At 57.1% G+C, this 25,000-nt stretch overlaps 1 protein-coding gene across 17 annotated transcripts in view; it reads right to left on the bottom strand.

Annotated features, from left to right (window-relative positions):
• The window catches only part of EBF3 (EBF transcription factor 3), a 127,785-nt gene that overhangs the window by 20,145 nt on the left and 82,640 nt on the right, over window positions 1-25,000 (bottom strand). For 12 of the 17 annotated variants that reach the window (XM_043475072.1, XM_043475071.1, XM_043475074.1 and 9 more), the window contains 4 exons: window positions 19,161-19,242; window positions 15,640-15,784; window positions 10,200-10,330; window positions 9,572-9,698 (listed from right to left, as the gene is read on the bottom strand). In XM_043475072.1, the coding sequence (XP_043331007.1) occupies window positions 9,572-9,698; window positions 10,200-10,330; window positions 15,640-15,784; window positions 19,161-19,242 (485 nt within the window). The remainder of the gene's footprint in view (window positions 1-9,571; window positions 9,699-10,199; window positions 10,331-15,639; window positions 15,785-19,160; window positions 19,243-25,000) is intronic. The other 5 variants (XM_043475077.1, XM_043475076.1, XM_043475082.1 and 2 more) reach the window with 1 other exon arrangement.

Genomic DNA, 25,000 nt, shown 5'->3' with positions numbered 1-25,000 from the left:
AGGGGAGACCACTCGGCCACACAGAGGAAGGCAGCACAGCGCGGGGGCCGTGAGCCATCAGAGCCCTCACACAGGACCACGCGCCCTGTCCAGACGGCCAGATGCACAGAGAGGAAGAGCTCGCGGTGGCCAAGGCTCGGCAGGGCCGGGAGCGGGAGAGGGGCTGCTGACGGACGCTTGGGCGCTTCTGTCGTGGAACGTTCTCCATTAGTGGTCACACAGCCTTGCGACCCTCCTAAGAACCACTTAACTGTACACTCGAACGGGTGGATTTCAGGCTGTGTGAGCTACATTTGGAGGCACATGCACGCCCGCCAGGCTCGTAGCCAGGGAAGGCCTCTCGTGGTCTGACTGCTGTCAGAGGGGAGTCTGGCACTTCTGTAAAAGAACAGAGGCCGCAACTGGGGTGAGCAGGCCCCCAGCTGGGGGAGGGGCCTGGGAAGAGACCCCCCACTCAGGAAGGATCCGCTGCCACCCCCAGTCCCCACGGAGGCATTTTTAACTCCCGGCTTCTCAAGGTGAATAAAGAAGAAAAGCAAGGCGCTAAGTCAGAGCCTTTAAAGACAGTGCCAAGGTCAGTGTAAATACTGACACGGCCAAGGGTCCCTGAGCACAGCATCCCGGGTTATGTCTCTCAAGCAAAACAGTCCTGTTTCCTCCCAAGGGGCCCCCCAAACCCCCAAACATGTGGGGCTCAGAAGGCCCCTGGGACCTTGCCCACCCCTAGGCCCTGCCACCCTGCCCAGATTCGCGCCCCCCAGCTCCCCCACCCCGGGCTCAAGCCCTGCCCTGTGCCTGGAGACCCTGATCTGCCTGGAGACCCCCGATCCATCTAGAGACCCCTGACCTACCTGGAGACCCCCGACCTGCCTGGAGACCCCCTGACTCGTCTGGAGACCCCCCGATCTGTCTAGAGACCCCCCTGACCCACCTGGAGACCCCCCGATCCGTCTAGAGACCCCCCCTGACCCACCTGGAGACCCCCTGACTCGTCTGGAGACCCCCCGATCTGTCTAGAGACCCCCCTGACCCACCTGGAGACCCCCCGATCCGTCTAGAGACCCCCCCTGACCCACCTGGAGACCCCCTGACTCGTCTGGAGACCCCCCGATCTGTCTAGAGACCCCCCGACCTGCCTGGAGACCCCTGACCATCTGGAGACCCCCCGATCTGTCTAGAGACCCCCGACCCACCTGGAGACCCCCAACCTGCCTGGAGACCCCCCCATCCGTCTAGAGACCCCCCAACCCACCTGGAGACCCCCGACCTGCCTGGAGACCCCCCGATCCGTCTAGAGACCCCTCCGACCCACCTGGAGACCCCCTGACTCGTCTGGAGACCCCCCGATCTGTCTAGAGACCCCCCCGACCCACCTGGAGACCCCCTGACTCATCTGGAGACCCCCGACCCGCTGCTGAGGTGCAGCCCGCCCGCCCCAGGCAGCCGTATCTGCAGGGGCTCCTCCCACAGCCCCGAGCCCCTTCCAGGACTTCCTGGCTGTTGCTTCTCATCCTCATTCCTGAGCAGCCGGAAGGGGCCCTGGACGTGGCCGAGGGCGGCCCGGAGCCAGGCCCCAGGCTGCCCGCGTGAAGCCGGCTGGGTCTCCTAGGGAACCTGGGAAGGCACGCCGCACCCCCAGCACCTACGAGGCGCAGGTGGTCTCTGGCCCTCCCTGGTCACCTGCAGAGAACCCGGCCCAGGTGGGCCTCAGGGGGACGCCGGCCACGGGAAGCCACAGGTCAAGGCCCAGCTGTGTGGACACGTGGCCTCCGCACTGCCCCCGACGCCCAGCTCCCCTGAAAGACCACTGCTGCCCACGGCGTTTCCTGAGCACTGGGGGGCCAGCGGTTGGGGAGGCGGGGGGTGGGCGGCGTCCAGGACCCGGGCCGTCTCCGGGGGGCCTGCAGCCCCAGCACCTCATACCCTGTAGCTCGTGCTAACGGGTCAGCTTTCAAAACCGCCTCCGTGTCGCCAGCGACGAGCACACGCGGCAAACCGCCTCCAGCCTGGGGACCGTGTGGCCGGATGCCGCGAGGGTCACGAGCGCCCCGCATGCGTGGTCATCCCCACGGGCTCACGGGCGTCCTGTGCTGGGGACGTGAAGGAAGGGCGCCGGGCTGGTTCTCAGAAGCGGGCGGAGGTGACGGTTGGGCCTAGAGCAGCCGGCTGGCCCCGGGGCCAGGCACACGGATTCTGAGCCTGGGCGGGACAGCCGCGCCACCCCCAGGGCTGAGACACGGAAAGGTCCGGGGGAGTCCCAGGCAAGGGGCGTCCCTCGGGAGGATGAAAAGGGCTGAAAAGATGGGACGAAGTCCGGCTGAACTCCCCCACCTCCAGGTGCTCAAAGGCCCTGGCTGTGGTCCTCGGTGGTCAGCAGGTGCTCGGGGTGGGAGGGGGTCAGGCCCATGGGAGGCTGGCCCACCAACAGGGATCACCATGTCGGGAGCTGGGGTCTCCACACATGGAGGTGCAGGCAAGGGCCCTCGGGAGAGTTGGGAAGGGCGGCATCGGGAGGGCAATGATGGACCTGCCGCCAGGCTGCACCTTTAAGGAGCATCCCCCAGAGACAATCCGCGTCCACCAGTCCCGAGATGGGCAGCGGCCCACAGTCTCCATGGGAGACTGTGTGTCTCACACTCAACACCCTCAGTGAGGAGTCTTCTGGAGCGCACGCGCCCGCCACATGCACCCAGGGCCCTCGTGCAAGCCAGTGACTACAGGCTCCTTAAGAGCATTTAAAAACGTCTGTGTGTGTGTTTCTGGGGGTGGAGCACACAGCTCACATCCCTGATGAAGGCGTTCCAGGTGTTGCTGCTTTATTGAAAAGCCATCCTAAGAAAGAATGATTCAGCTTGCACTTTTTATGGAATACAACTGAATAAAAAAGGCCCAACCAACTCAAATGAGTTTTTTAAAAAATGTCCTTTTTGTCAGGTTGAGCTTTTGAGATCCAAGCCTCAGCCTAGAGCCTAAAGTGAAAGTCGCTCAATCGTGTCCAGCTCTTTGCCACCCCATGGACTGTATAGTCCATGGAATTCTCCAGGCCAGAATACTGGAGTGGGTAGCCTTTCCCTTCTCTGGGGGGTTTTCCCAACCCAGGGATCAAATCCTGGTCTCCCGCAATGCAGGCAGATTCTTTACCAGCTGAGCCACCAGGGAAGTCCCAAGACCTTCCCCAAAGGTTTCAAATGAAAACCTGGGCAGCCCTGGACTCCAGGGTGCGTCCACTCACAGGGACGTGGAGCAAGGAGGCCCGCGGCCCCTGTGAGTTCAGACAGGACTGTTCTTGTTCCTTCTCTCCCGGGACCACAGGCCGGCCTGCTGCTTCTGCTCCTGGTCAGCAGAAGGCCTGCAGCTTCCTTGGTGGGCTCTCCACTGAGAAGGCTGATCATCCAGCCGCTTCCTGGTCTCCCCTGGGTGTGCACGGCTTTGATCTGCGCACCCCTCCCCGCTGCCTTACCCCGCTCTCCCGTCGCTCCCGTCACTCCCCTGGGCTTTGAGAGCAGCCCCAGAAGCAGGTGGGCGCCCTGACAGACCAGAGACGCCAAGTCAAGTCCCAAACTCGCCCTGTCCCCGTGGGGCGGGGGGCTGGAGGCCGAGGGGAACCCGTGACCCCTTTGTCCTCCGGGAAGACGAATGGCTGTCTCCTTTCGGCTCCATGTCGTCAGGTTCGGTGCTGAGAGTCAATACCTTCACCTTGACGTGGAAACTTCCTGATTTATCAGCCGGCTCCCCTCCCGGGTGAGCGCGGCCCCGCCACGCACAGCCATCGGGCTCCGGGAAGAGCAGCCTGTGGTCACAGCACTTGGAAAACAAGCAAAGCCCCTCTGATGACAGACAAATGTGTCTTGTTAGCAACTGCCCAAAAGCGCTTGACTTGTACTAATAACAAAAAGGCCATGCTGGTCACCGTGGGTCCAAAGACGAAGCACCCTGTCACCAGCCTGGTTGGGAAATTAGCAAATAATGTTCTTTTCCTTGATAAATGGGTGACAGCTTCCTCTCACCAATCATTTCTAACATTTTGATGCATGCCTATGATCCCACTGGAGGAGCAGAAAAGTTTACTGGCCCTCAATTCTCAGATGATGAATGGAGCGCCTCTAAATGTGCGATTTCTGGATGAGGTATAGTTCATTTTAAGCAATCCTAGTAAATGGGTGTCACTGATTAGGACAAATCGCCTACTTGTGCAACGGCACACACGGCGTGTCTCCTCCTCCGGCCTCCTCCGAGACGGCGGGCGAGGGGACGGCAGGGGCCCGGGGGCCTCGCCGCCCGGCTCCGGAGAGGGACGCGGGGCTGGGCGGGCGTCCCCCACGCCACGCCGCGTGCTGGCAGACTCGCTGGTCGCCTTCTGCTCCAGAGCGGGGGCGCACCGTGCAAACGACCCCAGGGGGCCTGCCCCTTCCTCCGTGGCCCCGAGGAGCCCCACCAGTGGCCCCAGAGACAACTGGGGGTCTCCACACCATCCCCGCCAACAGGGACAAGTTCATCCCCTGCCCCGGCTCGCGGTCAAGGACGAGCAAAGGTGGGTGGGGCGGCTGAGACACCCTGCTGGAGTCGGGCGCCGTCTGGGGGCCCTCTCAGCTCTTGGGCCCTGAAGGGGTCTTCCCAAGCTGCTTTTCCACTTGACCACCCTCATGTTACAAGCAAGTCTGTCTGTCCTCCGGGGCGGCAGAGCTTGCCACTGACACCATCCGACTGGCGAGCGGGGACCAGCAACGGCCCTGGGTCTACAGGGTCCCCGCTACAGCCAAGAACACCCGGGGAGCCGCTGAGCGCCGCTGGGCCTCGAATCACAGACAGGATGGGGAGCCCAGGAATCACAGACATGGGCTGAAAGCGTCCCCCGAACCCCAAACCCGAAATGGAAACACCTCCCCCACGTCTACCTCCATGGTCAAAAACCGATCACCAAAATCATCAGGTAGCTTTACACTGAAGGGGAAGGAAGGCGTGAGCAAGCAGTTTAGCAAAGTAAAAATAGTATGATTGGTGGGAGGCAATTAGGAATCGCCCGTTCTGTGGACACAAGTAATCTGTTTGAGAGGCGCTGGGCTGGGAGACAGCGGGTCGGCACGGCGGTGGCCAAAGGGTATCGACTCAGCTGCGTGTCAATGGCTGTTGACAGTCACGTCTGAACGCACACACAAGAACTTTAAAACACTTCAGAAACGCCCACGCCCTTCGAGAGGCGGGGCCAAGTGTGGGTTAGGTAGCGGAAGGCTGCCAAAGGACGCAGTGGCCCCGGGGAGGGCCAACAGCCAGCCCTGCTGCCAGACAGCTCCCGAGACAGAGCAGTCGCCCCCACCCCGCCCCCGCCCGACAAGTCGCCAGTTTTAAGCCGAGTCCCTGGGAAAGGTCCTGATGCTGGGAAAGGCTGAAGGCAAAAGGAGAAGGGGGTGGCAGAGGATGAGACGGTTGGATGGCACCACTGACTCTAGGGACATGGGTTTCAGCAAACTCTGGGAGGTATTCAAGGACAGGGGGCCTGGCGTGCTGCCGTCCAAGGGGTCGCCGAGAGTCAGACACGACGGAGCGGCTGAACAACAACAAGAAATGATTTTTTTAAAATAAGAAGGAAACAAACACCATGTCAGGAAGGACGAAAACTGCGGGCAGTCACTGGCTGAGTGACGGTCTCGTGTCTGCACGGCACATCTCCGTGCAGAAAGCGGCCGTCTTCCTGTCCCCGTCTCGTCCACGCTCGGCCGCCGAGCCCGGGCCCTGCCACTCCAGCCCTGGCACGGGCTCTGCCGCCATCCTGCTCAGTGACTGAACTGGCTGTGCCCATGGCAGGCTGCATGCTGACGCCTGGCCGTTTGTGATAATTCCTTTAATTGAGCAAAAGAAATCTCTAAACTGAGGAGGGGGGTGGTCAGCCACACACTCGGGCGCAAGAGGGCTACAGGAAGGGCCCGCGGCGGCCACCCGGTGCCCCGTGGAACCTCGCCTGCAGGTCAGGCCGCCGCCACCCCGCTCCCGCCCTTCCGTGTCACAGGGAACCCTCTGCCAAACGGACACGCTGGGAAAAGGGACGCTTGTGATTGTGCGAAAGCACCTCACGCTCGCAAACGCTGTCTGTAAAAGCAGTTTTCCCTCAAACATAATTTCAATTAGAAGCATACAAATTCCAATTTGTCTTAATCGAATAACACCGCAATGCTTACATTCTAATTAAAAAATAATTTCTTTTATTGCTCTGAACAACTCGATGTCTTTCTACTGGCTGAAATTATAAACGTGAGACTGTTCTCTCTGGCCACGGAGTTTCTCAGGTAGGATATTCCGGGACTATTTTAATTATTATTAAACGAGCAAACGATCCACTATTAGACAAATATTAAAACAAGCATTGCACTCAGTTATTAATTTGCACTGTTCACTTTTAAATGCAGCAAATATCTCATTAATTTAATTTTAGGTGCCCACCCGTTTATATTGCATTTTACAGTCTGGAAGGCAATTTACTATTAACTGGCAATTACATACAGAGTGATTGTTAATTCTGCTCCTAAGTGCTAGCCGCTTGAAAATTGTTCTCTCTCTCTAATTTTTGACCTTCTTGCAACAGGGGTGAGGCGCGCTGGGAATATGAAGGACTGGTGCGCAGGAGCCGGACATGTCATTGTGACTCGTTCTTTTAATTCACCGTGCTAATCAACTGCACTACCGCCGCCTCCCAAGGTGATTCTGCCTTTACCAGGGCTGAGAGCAGCCGGCAAAGGGGCCTGGCCGGGTGGGCTCGGCCTGCCCCCGCCGCACACCCACTCTGGGCTGACGCATCGGGTCTGGTTCAGAAGAATCTGGGGTTTCTCAGCTGCTGTAAACAGCTCGTTTAGACCTTGGCCTCTGGCAGGGGGTGGGGGGCCTCCTCGCCCCCAGGCCTGGCGGCCTCACCCAGGAGGGCTCAGGGGTGACACGTCCCCGTGGGCTAGGCCGGTGATGGGAGCCAGACGCCCAGGGGATGGGGCTGCCCGCAGGGTGTCCGGCCTCCAGGAGGGCTGGCGCAGCCTGCGGAGGAGAGCAATTCCCCATGATTGCGCCTCTGTCCCGTCAACTCCAGGGCAGCACAAATCAGACAGAAGCTTCCAGGTCAGACAGGTTACGACCCCACCTTCCCTCCGCTCCCGGAGAATGCAGGGCCCCCTAGCCCTGACGCACGTTTGAAATGTATATTCCCGTTAATGATGGGGGAGGCGTAGACAAGCCCCCAGCAGGAGGGGGCCTGGCTCGCTGAATGGCTTCATTGAAGCATCCATTCACGGGAGAACCCTTTGTGGAGGAAACCCCAGAGCCTTGGACTGCTGGGACCCCGAAACGTTGGGTCTGAGAAGCCCCCTCACCGTGGTGTGGACACAGCATCGGCTGCAGAAATGGAAGATGGGCACTGGGACATGGGTGTCCCTGGAATGGACTCGGGGACACTCACTCCTCCGTGGGCAGGGGGCCTCTGGCCAAGCAAGATTTTCTGCCCTGCTGGGGGCAGCCGGCTAGGGAGAGCCACCCCAGCTTCACCTACCACCCCCCATGGCACCCGAGTGGCTGGGCCTTGGCCCCAGGACACCCGCTGCCCATGCCGCGGTGCCCGCACACCCTCCCTGCAGCCCTGACGCCCAGCTCACAGCTCCCCTGCCGCAGGGGCTGCAGTCTCCCGTAGCCCCTGGAGCGCTTAGAGGAACCAGGCCTTCCTGCCGTCCTGTCTCTTCTGAGTCAGCACCCTGACCACACCCTGAGGGTCTCTGCACCCAGAGCCCACAGGTCAAGAACTGGGCATCTGGAGACCCGCGGCGGGCACAGCCGGGAGGCCAGACAGGCTAACTTGGGGGGAGGGTCCCTGTCCATCTGGGGCGGGGCTGGGTGGTCCCACTGTCTACAGATGTCCCCACCCCCCAGTGCCTGGCCCGACCCAGCACCCACATGGCCCGTGGCCACTCAGAGGCCACCAGCAAATATACATCTCTTCCTCCAAGGGACCCAGACGCCTCAGGTCACACACGCACCCAGGGGGCAGCGGAAGCAGGGGTCAAGGGTCCCCCAGGCCCCCTGGGCAACACCAGGCGGGGTGGAGCGGGGCACCCACTGCCCATATCCTGAGCTCACGGCCAGAAACCCAGCGGGGGTGCCCACAGGCTGGCAGTGGCCATGCAGAGGCGGTGAGCACTGCGGGGAGACAGCCCATCAAGGACCCTGCCCCCCCCACAACTGGCAGCCTCAGCGGTCCGTCCACCCAGAAGAGCCCCCGCCGTGGCCGCGGGTACGAGGCTCACAGGACGCCCCGGCTGCCTGCCCCGCTTCCCGGGTCTTTATTAATGCTGGGTGCCTCAGTGGGGGGCTGCTGTCCCTCATCTCCCAGTCTCACCAGGGGGCCTGAGCTCCCGCCCTGGAGGTGGGCATCCATCAGCGCCCGCTCCACTGTCCCTGGGCCCCAGGCGGCACGCACTGGCCACAGGGGCAGAAATGGCCCCTCCCTGCCCTGCTGACTCGCTCAGAGCTGCTCAGGGCCCAACTGGAGGCCGCCTCGCCCCGTCGAGGACTCAGGCGCCACCGCAGCCCAGGCCGTCAAGGGTCTGGGCGTCTCTGGACACAGCAGCCCTGCTCTCGGCCAGGACCCAAGTCCAGTGCAGGCCTGGGGCGACACTGGGCCGGCCGGAAGAACTTACACTTCGCATCTGATGCATCCTAAAGGGGGCAGGGGGGTGAGTCACCTCCACTCCTTAACCCACCCCTGAGTGGAAGGGACCTCGGTTCTACCTCATCACCCACCCGCTGGACAGAGGAGAGGCCCACATCCCAGGGGAGCCCAGACCTGCCTCCTGGGCGCCCTGCATGGGTAATGGCACACGGTCAGACCCCGAGGCCCAACCCAGGCTCCCGCAGGGACCTCCCGGCCACCCTGACCAGGTGAGCACGTGGAGGCCACCCTGTCTGAGAACAAGCCCTCATCCCCCAGGGGCTCAGCACACAGAGCTCTCTCAGACGTCCCAGCCTCTGCGGGCGGCAGGACCAGAGGCCCCAAGGCGGACGAGCCCTATTCATTCTCAACAGCAGCCTTGGACGCATCGTGTCCTCCAAGCCGCCTGTGTGCAAAGCACTGCGGCACACGGCTTCCGGATGACAACCAGGACGTCAGAGGGGACCCTTCCTGGTGATGTCCGCGTGCCCAGCCCCGCAGAGAATTCAGACCCTCCATCAGCAGCTGGCTGGTGTGCGGTGTGAGGCTACAGGCCGGGCAGAGACCTGCTTGTTATCCACAGGTGTGGGTGACCTTGGGGACACGGCCTGACCTCTGGGACCTCATGGGGCAGCCACCCCTTGGATGCTGGGAACGTGGTGCCTTTACAGGTGAGATGGGCAGGACCACAGACGGGGCGAGGGGACAGGTCCTGCGGCCCCAGGGGTCTGCACCTGTTCACGGCGTCACAGCAACTGGTCAAGGACGCAGAGACTTCCCCAATGACGCCACCCCCTGGCTCACCCGCCCGTCCTCCCTGCAGAACCTGTGCAGGGCCCCCGGGGGCCGTGGCGAGGCCCTCCCGGATAGGGAAAGCTTGAAAGCTGGACTCACCGGTGTAGACAAACCGCCCCGGAGCACCTTTACAGAACTGCTTGGACTTGTAGGACAAGGTGACCTCGACGACTCCGGGAATGTGCCTCGGCGGGGTCTGGACGCGGATGGCGTGGGGCGTGATCAGCTACAAGAACCACACAGTGAAGAGGCCTTCAGCAGCGCTGGGCCTAAGAGGCGGACACTTGCCAGTTGGACACAATTACCAAAAATGAGCAAAATTGGACCATCGTCTTGGAATGCTCCCTCTGAGCAGTCACCCAGACTCAGGACCTACAGTTGTGCTTTCAGGGAAATGTCTGCAAATGATCCCGGGTGTAGTTTGCAGGAAAGGCCACAGGGCATCATTCATATGAAAATTGCCACCATATGTCTCCTTAAACCTGCTCCTAGTAATTCTAGCACTAATTGTTCCAGGGCACTCGGGACCTTCGACGGCAGGTTTGAAACCCCAGGGCTGGGGTAGTGGGGAGGGGGCCGAGTTCTGCACCCGCCCACCGGAAAAGCCCCTGCCTCGGGCGCACCGTCGGCTTCCAGAGGATGGGGCAGCGGGCAGCGCTGTCAACCGAGTGTCAGATGGTCCACGGACAAAGCCACGGCGGGAAGCGGACCGATCTCGCAGGCTTACCTCGCTCCACACCAACATTGTCCCGAACACGACTTGGAGCCCGTCAAAGAAGTTGTCTCCGATGATGATCACGGTCGCGCCCCCCGTGGTCCAGCCTTCGCTGGGACTGATGGCCTTGATGCACGGAGTGGCTGCTCACACAAGACAAGAGAACCGGACCTCAGCGCCCACCCCGCCGCCGCCACGCTGCCCGCCTCCAGCCACGCTGGGCACCGCGGGAGACGGGCGGGCGGCCGCTCCTCCGGGCGGCACGCAAAGGGCAATCGCAGAGCAGCATGTTGATGCGTTTAAAGCAAACCCTTAAATGTTTTATAAAGCAAAGGCCAAGCCACGGAATACTAGTGAGTGAGGAAAAAAAAAAAGAAAGCGGCTTGATATAGCAAATTATGTGTCAGGGCAAATATGACGATTACAAATGATTAAGCATCGCGTGCATGTGGCACGTCGATTTATCTGCTTTGCGGGCAGATCTGAGCAGAGTCAATCAAAGGCTGTTGGGGAGATGGAGGAGCGAATGCCTTGCATTTCGATTCCTCATAAGCAGCTAATTGGGTTGGGTTTTTTCCATCCGCGAACTTTGCCTTTTGGTTCAAAACTTCATTTTCCTCTGTCACTTCACAATTACTACTTTTCACTTTTCATCAGGGGAAAAAAAAAAATCAAAAGCACGATATTAATACTTTTGTCAAAGGTACACATTTTACATCTAATATTGTTTGTCGACAGGAATCCCCAGCCACTGGCCTGACCTCCCTTTGTCTCCGGAGCGCTCACATTTGCATGAGTTATTACAATGCTGCTGCTCGGGGCCTGCTGGGGGCGGGGGGTGGGTAGACAGACCGCAAGGGCGGGCACAGGGGAAAGACCAGGAGGCCCATTCTCCCAGCAGCCCTGCCTCGAGCCTGCGGAGGCCAGGCTGAAGGCCACAGCCTCGAGGAGGCAGCTTTGTTCCGGCCTCCGATCGGCTCTTCTGCACAGGGCTGGGGGCCATCTCCGCCACCTGAGAGGGTCTGTCATGGGCAGAGACCCCGCGCAGAGGGAGCTGATTGCTGGGGAGACGCGGGGTACGGCCCCCTGACCGGCAGGCCTTCTCTGCCAGGCTGGGCACCGTGGTCGGGATGCTGGGCCTCTCCGTCTGTATCTTTGGTACAACGGAGAAGAGGCCTGCGTGATGGGCGGCCACGTGGCCCCTGGTATCTGCCGGGTCTCCCAGCTGACGCGATCTGGACACGACTGCAGCCCAGACAGGAGGCAGCGCGGGCCTTAGGTCCTCCATGGACAGACAGGGGGAGCCCCCAGCAAGCCCTGGGCCCCCCCCCACCATGTCACCCTCATCCTCCCGGTGTTGAGGTGGGGCGGACGCTGAGGTGAGCGGGAGGTGGAGGAGCTCAACCCCTGGCCCGAGGGGCCCTCCCCATTCACCGATCTTCCACCGCTCGCGACAACCTTGGTGGATGTTTGTCCAAAACAGTAACTAAAGCTTCGTAAACACACGGCAGCTTGACCACGCGGCCCCCACCCGGCGCCTGCAGAGACGAGCCTCCGAAGGACGCCAGGGCCTTACTAGGCTGTCCATCCCGTGTGAGCCCCCCCACCCCCACCCGCCCGCCCCGAGTAGCTCAGCTCGAGATAAAGCACTGTTTTAGACTCGGGGTCAGGTCTGGCCGCACGTCTTCATAAGCAGGACTTCCCGGAAGCCTGCGCATGGCTCCCTGACGGGTCAGAGGCAGCGGCAGACGCGGGAGTTAATCACGGCAGGTACTGTTGTTGAGCCGGGCCGACAGCACCTTCCTTTGTTTGCTGTAATGTTGGACTAGCGGGGGCTCTATTTGCTCATCCCCGCGAGGCTCCCTCGGCAGCAGACGCGCAGAGCACACACGGGGAGCCTGCCCTTAACTAGCGCTGTTGACTTCATGCTAATAAGTTCATACAAATTTTCATTTCTGAGGCTTCCGAATGACATTTGCTTTTCTTAATTGCATGGAGAGCATTTGAAAAGGATCAGCTCTCTAAAGACTGACAAGTCCCCTCCAAGGGGGTGACCTTCATCAGCACAGCCAATTATGGCAAATAATTCACAAAAAAAAAAAAAAATTACAGTAAACAAATTTACTTTGGAGGTGAGAAAAGGAAAAAAAAAAAAAAAAAAACTCCAGGCTCTCCTGCCCGCACAGGAGATGGCTGTCTGGCAGCTGTGGCCCAGTGGAGAAGCCACAGCTCGGCTCCTCGGCAGAGAGATCCCGGGGCCGGCCTCGCCTCCTCCGCGGCGATAGCCATCTTCCTCCTGCCTGTATTTGCATACATTTCAATGCACACAGAGAGAGGGAACATGTGTTCAATGGGAACCATAGCAAAATGAATTACACAGACAGCGTCCGAGATCTAATGATAGACGTGCACAATACACTCGAGCAGATGACGGGAGCTGGCACCGCGGCTGAAGTCGGGCGAGGAGGAGCAGGGATGCGGCGGGAAGGGACCGCCCCCCAGCCCCTTCCCCCCCCACCCCCGTCTCCCTCGTGCTGGGGTGCAGCCCTGAAGACACCGCCTGGTCGGCCCACTCTTCCTTGTGGTCCAGACTCCCTCCAGGGGCCTCCCGCCCTGCTCATCTGATCTGCGCGGAGACCTGCTTTAACTCCGGGAGCCCCCCTCTCAGCCTGCGGGGGAGAAGGGCACCCCAGCTTTCCCCCACCCACCTTGGACACACACAGGAACGGGCTGGTCTGGGAACCAGGGTGCCCGACGCCTGAGGCCAGCACGGGCAACTCAGAAAGTGAAGGTGGATGCCACCTGAACCCCGAGATGCTGACTGAACTGTTGGGGTTCCCCGGCCTTTCTGTGGGGGCAGGGAGGGTTTCATCCAGGATTCTGTTAGTAAACAGCTTCCTGTCCTGGTTCCTGGTAATCAGCAAGCTCTCCCGAGTAACACCACAGCGCGTGTCACCTTCCCTGCATTCACAATATCGAGGCCCTCCAACAGGCCTAATCTTGCCTCATGAAGACTCCTTTGTTCTGCCTGCTAAAATGTCTTGTAATTGTGCTCGAGATGTCCAGATGGCTGGCTGATACTCCAGCTGATGGGATTATACCTTTTACCTCTCCTAGGGCCATCTGTTCCCTTAACTCGCTAAAGCCCCCGCAGCCTGGCTTCCGCCGTCCTCGCTGCATAAACCTAACCGCATTACGGCACTTGGCATGCAAATCGCCCTTGCTGCAGGCCGGGTGCTGGGCAGGGCCCACGCAAGGTTTAAACAGGGCTGGAGTCATTTACGAAGGGACAAGTGACAAGGGAAAAAAAAAAGAAAAGAAAGCGCGGGTTCTTCTGGGCCACGCTGGAAGGCAGCACGGTTGTTTTCCGTCGCTTGTGTTCAATACTGTAAATAATCTGCCTTGCTTTCTTGTGAGCTCAGAGGACGCGATGGCAGACATCCACGGCAGCAGGGGGAATTAGTTCACTTGGAAATCATCAGCGAGTGTGTACACACTGCTGGTGAATATTAGATGATTGGATAATGAGGTGTTAGCCAGGAGAGGCTGCAGAGAAGCCCAGATCTGTGCTTTCTGGGGGCAGCTCTTCCTTAAAGAATGCAGGCCCTGTTCAAAGCCAAGATGGCACCCAGTGGCAGCACCAACCAGGCAGAGGAAGACAGGGACTGACGCAGACTGGCCGGAAGTGAGCTTCCTAAGTGGCCTCACGGGGGGTCGGGGCAGCATCTCTCTTGGTCCCAGAGAGACCCCTGTCGTGCTGTGCGGGGCACCCGAGAACCGGCATCAGTTACAGAGCAGCCAACAGAAACCTCCCCCCTGACGGCAAATGCCTTTCTTAAAGACCCACATAGATCAGTTCTCAGAGTCACCCATTTGCATCTTTCACTTATGAGTCATTTTTGGGGGTGGAGTAAGATATTCCAATCTCTTGCAAGAAAGTGACTTAGTTTAAATGTTGATTAAAAAAAAAAAACCTGAAAAACCTAAAAAAAAAAAAGAAAAAAAAAATTTCAAGCCAGACTGCTTCTCCAAATAGCTCTTGATGAGTTGGGTTTTATCTCCAAGGTACCCACGAGTGGCCTTTATTTTCCTAAATGCTATATTTTCTGCTTACAGTCAAATGCTTTTTCATGCTACTTACAAAAATAAATACTGGTACTTTGCTCAGATCATAATAGCTCATTAGAGGAGGCTGATTTTGGACCCAGACTACAACCGAACACCAGAGGGCCGTGGGGCCATCCTGAACCTATCACGTTGCCAGCTCTGGCCCTCTGGGGAAGCAGGGACCGAGGACTAGGATCCAGCCTTCTTAATTGTGAACCTCATTAGTGATGGTTACTAAGCAAAACACACACCTACCTTCACTGCGGAGAAAGGAGATAAACAGTACGTCACAGATACTAATGACTCTGGCGCCCAGGGCGACCTTTAATTATTATATTTTTGTTCTCTTACACCTTAGTCATTAATGTAGAAAAACAAATTAGTTTATTTTTGTGGACTGCAGCAGATTCATAAGTTGTCTTCCAGTTCTGATGTCTGAATCGTGCTTCGTTCTGATGATCCGCACCGGATCCATCCGCTTTCCTGTGAGCAGTCTGTCTGCCCTGAACCCAAGACCTCAGTCTAGAGAGTCTGTCTTAAAATTGCTTAGTCTACGGGCTCTTTCTGCTCTGAAGAGTTTAATCATGCTGTTGTGTTTGCAATTCACTTAAAAAAGAAAACTCACATCGCTTTCCCCATGGCTCTTATTGGTCAGGGTCTCATGCTTCTCATGGACTCTTTTACCGGGGACCAGACTTTCCGTTGGGGGGGTGACACATGGAGGTACCTGCCCGTCCACACGGAGCAGGTGACAGGGTGGCTTGGAAAGGTCCGTGTCTGTGTTTCTGGATCCTGACTTACGAGCCTATCACCCTTACTGAACTTCTTCTCATTCAACAAGCAAAACAAGAAGTCCATCACTTGGCAGCATTTGGTACACATTTTATGCTGTTTTTTTTCTCGTTTCCTCCACTCACGCCCCCATGTGTGGACACAGACACACACACAGAGGCTCTCTCTCCATGGAGGGCCAGGAGGTCCCCGAAGCCCACGGGACCAGGATGTGAGCACCCCAGCAGGTGCCCAAAGCCTCAGGGATGACGCGGATGGAGGCTTACAAGAAGCCAAAAAAAAAAAAACCCCACATAAATTAAAACTTCAGGAAATGCTCTAAGCAAAAGAAAGCTTAGACACAGACCAACCAATAAAGTGAGGGCCATGGGGGTGAGGAGGGTGGGAAAGCCGAGCCCCCCGACCCCGCCAGCGAGGGAGGGGAGGGGAGGGGGCCGCCCCGAGGACGTGGGTCTGACCAGGGAGGGGCAACCGGACACAAAAAGAGGACAGGAAGGATGGCGCAGAGAAAAGGAAGCATGGCAAATAAAAGAAGACGCTAGCGTGTGCCTACCATTTTCCAGATAAGGAGGGGCCGTACCTTCTGACGGGTCCAGGCGGCGCGCCCGCCGCCCGTGCTTCGAGTTGTTGTGCACAAACATGTTGTCGGACACGGCCAGCACGTGGCCGTCCACGTTGACCGTGGTGGATACGACAACCTGCGGAGACAAGCACCGGTGAGACCCGGGTCAGGCGGGAGCGCGGCCCCGCCAGCCCCCGGCCCCCGCGACCGCTCCCGGGAGCCTCCTTGGAGCCACGGACGCACACTCGCCGCCTTTTTTGGCTAATGGGCTGGGTGGGTTGTTTTGTTGTGACTCAAGATTGCTTCTCTTCCAAACCCGCTGCACTAATTACAGTTTAATCTCTTATTATGCTAACAAGTGAATTCAATTCAGAGGGAAAAATTCTTCTTCGCCATTAGCTGCAGAAACACCCCTCCAGCCACTCGTCTTAAAGCTACTGTTCTGATTGATCTGTTCACATATTGATTAGATAGTTTATCTAATTAAAATGGGTTCACTGGAGACTGTCCTTCCTTGAGGAGTTGTGAGAATTCAGAGTTGCCCCTACTCCTCTCCCCACCCCACCCCCCCAAAAAAAGGCTTCATAAATCAGAAGCTGTTCCTATTGCCCACATTCTATCATCACATGAGCCCAGGTCAATGTCACAGTTACAGCCCGCATCTGGTAATGAACATTTTTGCATCTGAAAAGACTGAGCTGAATAGGAATAAAGTGGTTTCCGAGCAGGGAAAGTATCCTTTCTCAAGTTCACGGTGAGGAAGGCGAGGACCACTCTGTCCAGGGAACGAGCTTCCTGATGGAGGGATGACTCGGCCCTGATCCAGGCTCAGGCCCTCTCCAGGCTCAGTACTTCACAGGAGTAAGGGAGGAAGTCGCGCCGGCAGGGACAGCCTTGCTCCCAGGGACATCGTCCCCGGGGAGCTTGTGACAAGCACCCCAGAATCAGTACACCCGCCTAACTAACGACTCAGGAAATAGGAAATGACACCAGCCTTGAGATCCTCCTTGGACAGAGGGCTCTGCATAACGCATTAGGGGTGGCAGAGACGTGAGCCAGAGCCTGGATCTGGGGTGTGGGGAGCCCCGGTTCTTGTTCGGACAGCAGGGACAGCCAGCTCCACCGAAGAACCATGGCCTCACGGAGGACAGCTGGGCAGGTGCAGGGGCACCAGGAGGTGGGCACACGTCAAAGCCTGCCACACGAGGTGCTGAAAAGCCTCAGCCGTGGTGGACCTTAGTTAGCAAGGAGCCACACACGCAAGATGCAGGGGAGAGTTGGGGGGAGATGGAAGGGGGCAGGGCAGGGTGGCCAGGGGCTCGTGGGGGTTCTTCACACTTTCTGTGAAACTTTTCTGTAAACCTAAAATTGCTCTAAAAAAAAGTCTGCTAGTTTAAAAAACTGACAGATAAAACTGATTATAAGGAAAAGGCTTTCAAAAAGGCAAAGCTACATATTTATATGTCAAGGTATCTGTGAGTAACTGATTTCTTATAAAAGTCTCACGCCCCACAGAAGACGGTGAGGTAGGACGAGTACCCACCAGACCCTCCACTCCCCAAAGGAAGGGACCACCTTCCTGGACGGCCCTCTCTCGCTGTGGGTGCTGCCAAGATTGTGCAAGTCTCCAGGGCACAGGCCCCTCTGAGCTTCGAAATAATGCCAGCGCCACCGCCGGCATCCCCAGGTCCATCCCCAGGGGTGGCCCTGACCCCGCTCCAGGGCCACTAGTGGCCTGGCAGTCTTGATGCCAGGGTCACGCAGATGCCCTCCGGGCAGCCTGTCTGCCAGACCCCACCCTGGGCACAGAGGGGCCTCGACCAACACGCCCCCACGTGGGATGCAGAGACACAGAAGTAACCCCGAGCCACAGACCTGACCCTCTCTTTTCCTCGATTGTGGTAAGTTCAAGAAACAAGAAAGGATAAAAATAAACACACAAAAAGACACCATCTCTGCTCTGTCATCTATATAGGTCAGTCGCCAAGGGAAAAGCGTCGCAGAGCAGAGAGTGGGTGGGCTGTGTTCCGTCTTGCGGCCGGCCGGCCCCACCGTGCACCTACAGAAAGGTCCTGAGACTGAACGGGCTGGAAACGTGTGCAAGCCCTGACCTGCTGCTCAGCTCAGCTAAGCCTCCCGAGAGGCAGGGCGAGCAGCTCCAGAGACTGGAGGAGGCCCTTCTAGGAACTGCCGGCCCCACGTGTGCCCGACACTGCCTGTGGCCACTGCGGAGCCTCGTGTGACCTCCAGTCTACCTGAGGGACCGGTGTGGAGCCCCGTGCCCAAGGACAGGAAGCAGGCCCGCTGCCTGCAGGAAACACGTGACTCCTGCACGTGACTGTAGGCTGGCCGCCGGCTCCACCCCCTCTGCCTGCTGGGCTGGATGCCAAGACAGGGGTCCTGTGTTTCACCCAAAGACTGGAGCATCACTTACACTTCCAGAAAAGCCTTGAGTGATTTGATGGTAAACTAGTCTAAATGCCAAAGAAGAAGCATTTGGCAACACCCAGCCTAGCAATGGTCGCCCACGTTCTTCTCTGGCGGGTAAGGACCAGTTCTGTGTCCCGGCCCAGATATTTTTACGGTGTCAGTAAAGTAATCCATCCTGTGTGCTGAGCACCCTTCCCCCGAAGCCACCTCCCGGTCATTCACAAAGGTAAGAACAGTGTGAACGGATCATAATTTATCCAACTGAAAACCAACCGAACCCCAAACTAGCTCGCCATCTCACTCCTTGAGAGCCAATCCTGGGATCTGAGGCCAAGAAGAGGACGAGTCAGCCTGGGTGCAGGGACGCAGTCCAGCTCGTAGGCAGGGAATCAGCAGATTCCTGGGAGGAGGGAAGCTGACCAGCAGGAGCATCCCGCAACTGAGGGAGGCCAGCCTGGAACAAGTCCAGCCCCCCCCATGAGGCAGCCCCTCGGTCCTGGAAGGGGACCCCACGTATTACCCAGCAGTCCTCCCCCATGACAGACTAAGCCATCCCTAAGGAAGATCTTCAGTGTGGCCCCCAAAGTCTAACCAACCAAGTGAGGAATGAGTGAGGGAACAGACTAAGTGAGATGCTAACCTTAGGAGGACTTGACTTGAAAAGATCCTTCAAGTCTCTCTGGAACACACTCATAGGACTGACCATGGTTGAATGTAAGACAGACTCCAACCTAACCTACAGCTCTGATTCCTCTGATTTTGGGGTACCCTGCCGCCTAACATGCAGCGCCAGGCAATGTGCCCACCGCAATGTACACACACACACACCCCCTCATCACAGCAGAAACGCACATCATTTCCAGAGCAGACTTCACTCTGTCATGTCTCAACGGGCTCCATGGCTCTGGCCAACGCAAGGTGCCACATCATTTCAAAGCATTCGATGTAAAGGTTCTATCAAATGAACCCATCCTGGTTTGCACCCAGGCCCCTGAGAACTACACATTGACTCCCAAACCACCACACAGCAGAGAACTCGACTTGCATATTGCAAGTGCAGACCGCGGTCCAGAATCGCGTACCTGGAATCTTCGCATGTCCCGGGGGTTGCCTGCATTCTTCAAACAGTTCTGATTGCACTTGAGGAAAAACTTTAGAAAGAATCTACAAAGATACAAAAAATGGATATTTGTTAGGATTATGAGACACAGACACAAAGTTTTTGAAAGGTACTCTTGCCTGGGGAGCCGGGGAAACGACCCCACGCCATCTGCCGGCTGCCCTGTAGGGGGCGATAGAGAGCGAGCCGGGGGCCGCCAGGCAGGCACCCCCAGGTCCAGTGGCCAGTGTCCACTGTCTCCACGTGCGGAAGGAGTGACTTACATTTGTCTTGATGCCTGGGGCTTTTCCAAGCTCTAAAATAACAACTGTGACTTAGATTGGCCATTTCTCACCTGGATCTTGGCACAACCATTAACCCCTGGGGACCTGTCCACCCTAGAGAGGGCTGCCAACTTCAGCAAATAAAAACACAGGATACCTAGTTAAATCTGAATTTCAGATAAACAACGAATAATTTTTTGGACAGGCCTGTCCCAAAGCATGCATGCATACTCAGTTGCTCAGGCGTGTCCAACTCTTTGTAACCCCATGGACTGTAGCCCACCAGGCTCCCCTGTCCATGGGATTTTCCAGGCAAGAATACTGGAGTGGGTTGCCATTTCCTCCTTCTGGGGATCTTCCCAACCAGGGAGCGAACCTGCATCTCCTGTGTCTCCTGCCTTGGCAGGCAGATTCTTTACCATTAAGCCACTTGGGAATCCCAAAGGATATATCTATCCTTAAAAAAAAAAAAAAATTGTTTATCCGAAATTCAAATTTAACAGGGCGTGAATTCTACCTGGCAACCCAATCCTAGGGGCCACCACTGCGTGGGTTGCCACACTTTTAAAGGAGAGTTTTTCAAGTTACAATAAGTACACATCTTAAGAGAAAATAGGGGATGCTGTTTTCGGGCGGTGATATCTGTGAAAGGCCTACGTGTGGTTTTAAGGGACTGATCAAGGCCCCCCAGGTGTGTCAAGGAAATGCTCGCTGTCCTGGTTGGAGAGCAAGGCGGGACGTGGAAACGGTTCTGCTCCCCAGCAAGGCCTGGTCTTGTTCGGAAGCATGACATTTCAGGGGTCCCCAAAGTGTTCTGAATGCTGTGACAAAGACATCACCACCTTGTCCTCCCAACGCCCACATGCTCTGAGATAGACTTGGACACCCTGACTTGTGATAGAGGCGCACAGACCCCGGGAGGCCTGGCTGTACCCCCAGCCGCGGGAGAACGGGGGGTGTCTCCTTTCAAGAAAGCCAGGGGTGTCCTGAGCCCAACAAAGCGGGGGCCTCAGGGCTGACACACATCCACACGGCCATCAACACTCATCTTCTCCATTTTCCTCCCGAATCTCAATGTTCCACTGGATGATGACCCAGTTTTTACGAAGCTTCATGTGATCGCCTTGACTTCAACCTGAAAGCCAAGGTTCCTTGCAGCAGCTTATCGTCTCAGAAAATAAAGAAGATCCAGGAGACGAGATTCGCGTCTCCCAGAGTACCCGGGACGACTTTCCACCAGAGCAGAGGAACACCCGACTGACTGGCGGGGAAAAAGAATAGTGGCCACTTAATTAAATTTCCTTACATCCCGCGCGGCCTCGCTATTTTAGGCCGGAATTTACATCTTTTATTAACTCTCCTCACCTATACACTCAGCTCGCCGCGCCTCTGAACACCATCTGCCATCACGTACAGTAAGCCACCCGGCCGTCCACCCACCAATTTCTCCTAACAACCACTGTGCAATTAAGCTCCACGCGCTCCGCAGCGAGGTAAATTAGGCGCACCTGCGGCCACCCCGCGCCCAACCGCATCACGAAGGGCCTAACAAGGTGAGGGCGTCACCGAGTCACCGTCCTGTCAGGCAATTAGGTTTCCACTTTGGGGACAGCCACTCCGGTGCAATTACTCCACACATTACCACCCGGCTCATCTGCGGAGCCGGCCGGGGGAGCCCTTCATCCGGGGCCTGATCTCCCCGCTCCAGAGCGGGTGTCTTCCAAGCCCTTGCTGTCTCTTTAGCCCGCTCGCCCGTTCACCTCCAGGGGGGCAGAGTGGGCACCGAGCTTGCACGGCCACTCCATGTGCAGTCACCAGGGGCCTTGACCGCTGGCTGCTCCAGAGAGGGGCAGAGTGGGGTGCTGGGCCCCGGAACCATCCCAGACGTCTTGGGGCTCCACTGTAGAACGGGCGCACAGTCACACACGCTTACACATGCTGGACATGTAGGCAACAGTAGGGTTTTTTCCAAGTTTCTGAAGAGCAGCGAAAGCACCTGGGAGAGACCTGCAGGCCTGAGTGTGGGGCCTGCAGAGCAGGGCTCCTCCCCAGCGTCCGGCCTCAAGTCACTCAGGCGAAGCAAGGCCCAACACGTGTGGGGACAGACAAAGGAGGAAGAGGAGGCCTGCACCCAGTTTCTGCCCTTATTCCTGTTCCTGGAGGATTCATCAGGCCTCCCCGAGGTGGGCGGTCCAGTCCAGCCCACGCGTGGCTGCTGACCCCACCCACCCAACCGGCCCAAGTCCCCACCCAGCGCGGGTCTCCACCGGCAGGGGCTTCCTGCAGTCTGGGGAGGCTGAGAGCAGAGGCACATGTGAGGTCGAATGGTAATTCTCATCCTTTACTCAATTACCCTTTAATTGGCTTTTTCCTAAGGAATATCTGACAAGCACTTTACATATCTCACTTCTAGAGTCTGGTACACAAAGGATTTAATACTCTTGTTATGAAAGGAAAAATCTTTCCTATGTCAGAAAATCTTTGGCTTTAACACCAATAAACTCTTTATTACTGCTAACCATGGATTTGCTGCTGGATGGCGAAGAGGCGATAAAAATTCTAACCTGTCATTAGTACATTATGCTTAATTGTGTACAGTGTGTTCCCGGTTGCATCTGTTGGCCCATCATCAAAATGACCATTATGTACACTAATTCCCTGACCCTGTCTTTATTTCCCTAAAGAGTCATCATCTTTCACAGTAGGTACCAGAGTAAATCAAGCTTGAAATATGGGCTTTATTTACTTGTTTCTCCCAGGCAGGAGGGGAAGCGGCAGCTCAGGGCACATTGCTACACGTCAGTCGAAACTCCCCGGCAATATTCTGCTCGCAAACTGCGTGCAAAATCCTGGACAAGTTCTCAGCGGCGATGAGAAGGGGGAAGGTGCGGGCGCGTGACTCTGGACATCGGGTTTCCTCTTTTAGAGCCAGCAGGGATTAGGCGAGGGGCCCCATGGGTGAGCCCCTCTGGCGCTTAGGCGCGCTGAAAACAGCAGGCGCCTCTCTCAAGAGCATCATCCTATGAGGGTGGGCCCGGGGTCCTCCACCTGGGGGCGGCGAGGGCAGGGCTGCGGGCCCAGCCCCTGAGAGCGCCAGTCTGAGCTCGAGAGCCCAGGCCGCCCGCCCCTCTGCAGGGACGGTTCCGACGCCGCTCGGCAGGGCTGCGCCCTCGGCAGAAGGTTCAGCGTGGTCTCCGGGCATCACTGCCGCGTCCTCGCCAACGGTACCACCGGAAGTGCTCGCGGCGCTACCGGAAGTGCTCGCGGCAGGACCCGGGCGCCCTGCACGCGTCTCGGATAACGGGGACCCACCGTTTACGCCCGCACCCACCCCGGGTATCCCACGGTCAGGGGCGAGCCCCCTCCGCAGTGACTAATTTCAGAGTCTGCTCCCTTACTGTGTGTTTAAGCTATGAATTAGTTCATTTATATTTACTTTTATGAAGCTGATTAACCAGAGCTTCTCTATCTGATGAAAATCATTTTAATTGTAGTGTTAGGCTCCTGTGTAATATCCATTACATTATGAACTGTTTAAATTCTACATGGGTATTGTGTAAATTGGCCCTTTGTGAGCGCGCAGGCAATTAGGACCAAACACTCTCCTTTAAGCGGCTACAGAACTTTGTGGTGTTGTTCAGGACAATCAGAAACAAAGGAGGCTGTTTAATTGTAATTTAATGGAATATCAAGGAGTCCGTGGCATTAGACGTTGGCAACAGAGCAGGAGAGAAAAATTAACTGCAATTATGTTTGATTAAAGCTATCCTTCTCAATAATCAGCGGTCCTGACAGGCCATGGGGCTCTAGTGGGTTCCAGGATGGCAAAAGGTGTTGAGCAATATTAGGGCCAATAAAGGGGATATTAGCATAGCTAATTACAGCCCTGCAAAACCTGTAAAGGGGGCCTCTGTGTATTGTAATGTGTGAAGTAATTGGCCAAGGCCGTTATCAATTACATAAGGAATGAATTTGGTTTGTCAGAGAAAAGCTGATGAGATGTCTCTCATCTGACAGCAGCGCCTTCCTCCTGCTTCCGGGAGCTCAGAACTTGCCCACTTCTATCAAAAGCTGCAACTTCCCAGTGGCCAAATCACTGAGAAGGCGGTCTCGCCGGCAAGCGTGGGGTAATTAATACGGCTCATCCCCGCCGCCTTCTGCCTTACCTAACCGAAGCCACTAATCATGGAATAATGATTTCTCTCCCTCTGGTCAAAGGAGAAATAGATTGTCTCCTTAGAAAGGCAGTGGGCTTGGCGCGCGCACCCTGGCGATTGAGGAGGAAAAGGAAACTTCGAGCTGTCTCGAGGCTTGTCTTTTGCACGTGGGTATCACGTGTCTGAAACAACCTATTCACAGCCTCTCAAGAAACCCTATATGCAATGATGTTTGTTTTTTTAGATTTTTAATTGTCAAGTCTTAGACTGTCCCCGGGCCTGTGGGTGCTTGGAAAAGGGGGGGACTGTGAGCTTTGAGGCAGGAGGCCTTGACCCCAGATCCCCGGAGCTCATGGAGCCCACCCCCAGGACAGAGCCTGCCTCCTGCAGCCCCTCCCTCGCCAGACCCCAGCCTCAGTCCCAGCTTGCCAACCGCTGCTCCTGGCCCTCCATCATGGCAAGGCGGGAAATCTGAGCCCACACTAAAAAGGCTGGTACCTGGGGTGGGGGTGGGGGACTCGATTTTCCATCTTAAGGCTGAGCTTTTAACAAGCAGCAAACTAATACTGACGGATCGGCCTCCATGTTACCCGTCAAAAGTCCCAAAGCATTTCCGAGTCATGGCTGACAGCTTCCGGGGTTCCCCGACAGCAGGGACCCCCCCATCCCAGATCAACCCTGTTTTCAGTTACTGGATCCAGAACACAAAACCAGGAGATTCTTCATAGCTAGTAACCTCGACCAGAAAAATGAGTCAAGAAAACCACCCAGAAGATGCAGTGGGGAAAGGCACCCTGGCTGGCAGCTGTGGGGGTGGGAGGGGGCGTGGGGGGACAGGGAGCAAGTGTCTATTGGGCAGGGGGTCTCCTTTGGGGGGCAGCAGAAACATCTGTGAGTAGATGGTGGCTGCCCAGCCCTGTGACTGGACTGAACGCCACCGGACTGTCCACCCTGAAGTGGGTCACTCCACGGGGTGTCACCCTGACAAGGACACCCCCACACCCTCCCCCAGGACAGCAGCCCCGGCCGGGGTGTCGGTGGCTGTGGCCCCACCGGCCCCCTTGAAAGGAAACAGTTAAAGAGAGTCAAATTAAAAGATAGAGCCTTCAGGAGACTTTCCCCTGACTGATAAGAAAGTGACCCGTGGTGGAGTGCTTCAGCGGAGCCCCGGCTAATTACTGGGAAGTCCCTGAAAGGGTGGCCGCAGCTGTGGTGTGTGCTCGCCGGGCCATCAGTCGCTGCGGTATTGATTACTGAGCAATCCTAGCCGATCGGCTTCTGGGGCTCGCAGACAATGTGCTTCCTCAGAAAACCTGTAATGAGCAGTTCCTATACACGAGTACACTCTGCTGACATCAGATCTGTGCACTGAGATAGTACAC

Source organism: Cervus canadensis, chromosome 8 (assembly GCF_019320065.1).
Source record: "Cervus canadensis isolate Bull #8, Minnesota chromosome 8, ASM1932006v1, whole genome shotgun sequence".
NCBI lineage: Eukaryota > Metazoa > Chordata > Mammalia > Artiodactyla > Cervidae > Cervus > Cervus canadensis.
Note: the sequence above shows the minus strand (reverse complement) of the source record. Positions and strands in the feature narration are given on the sequence as shown.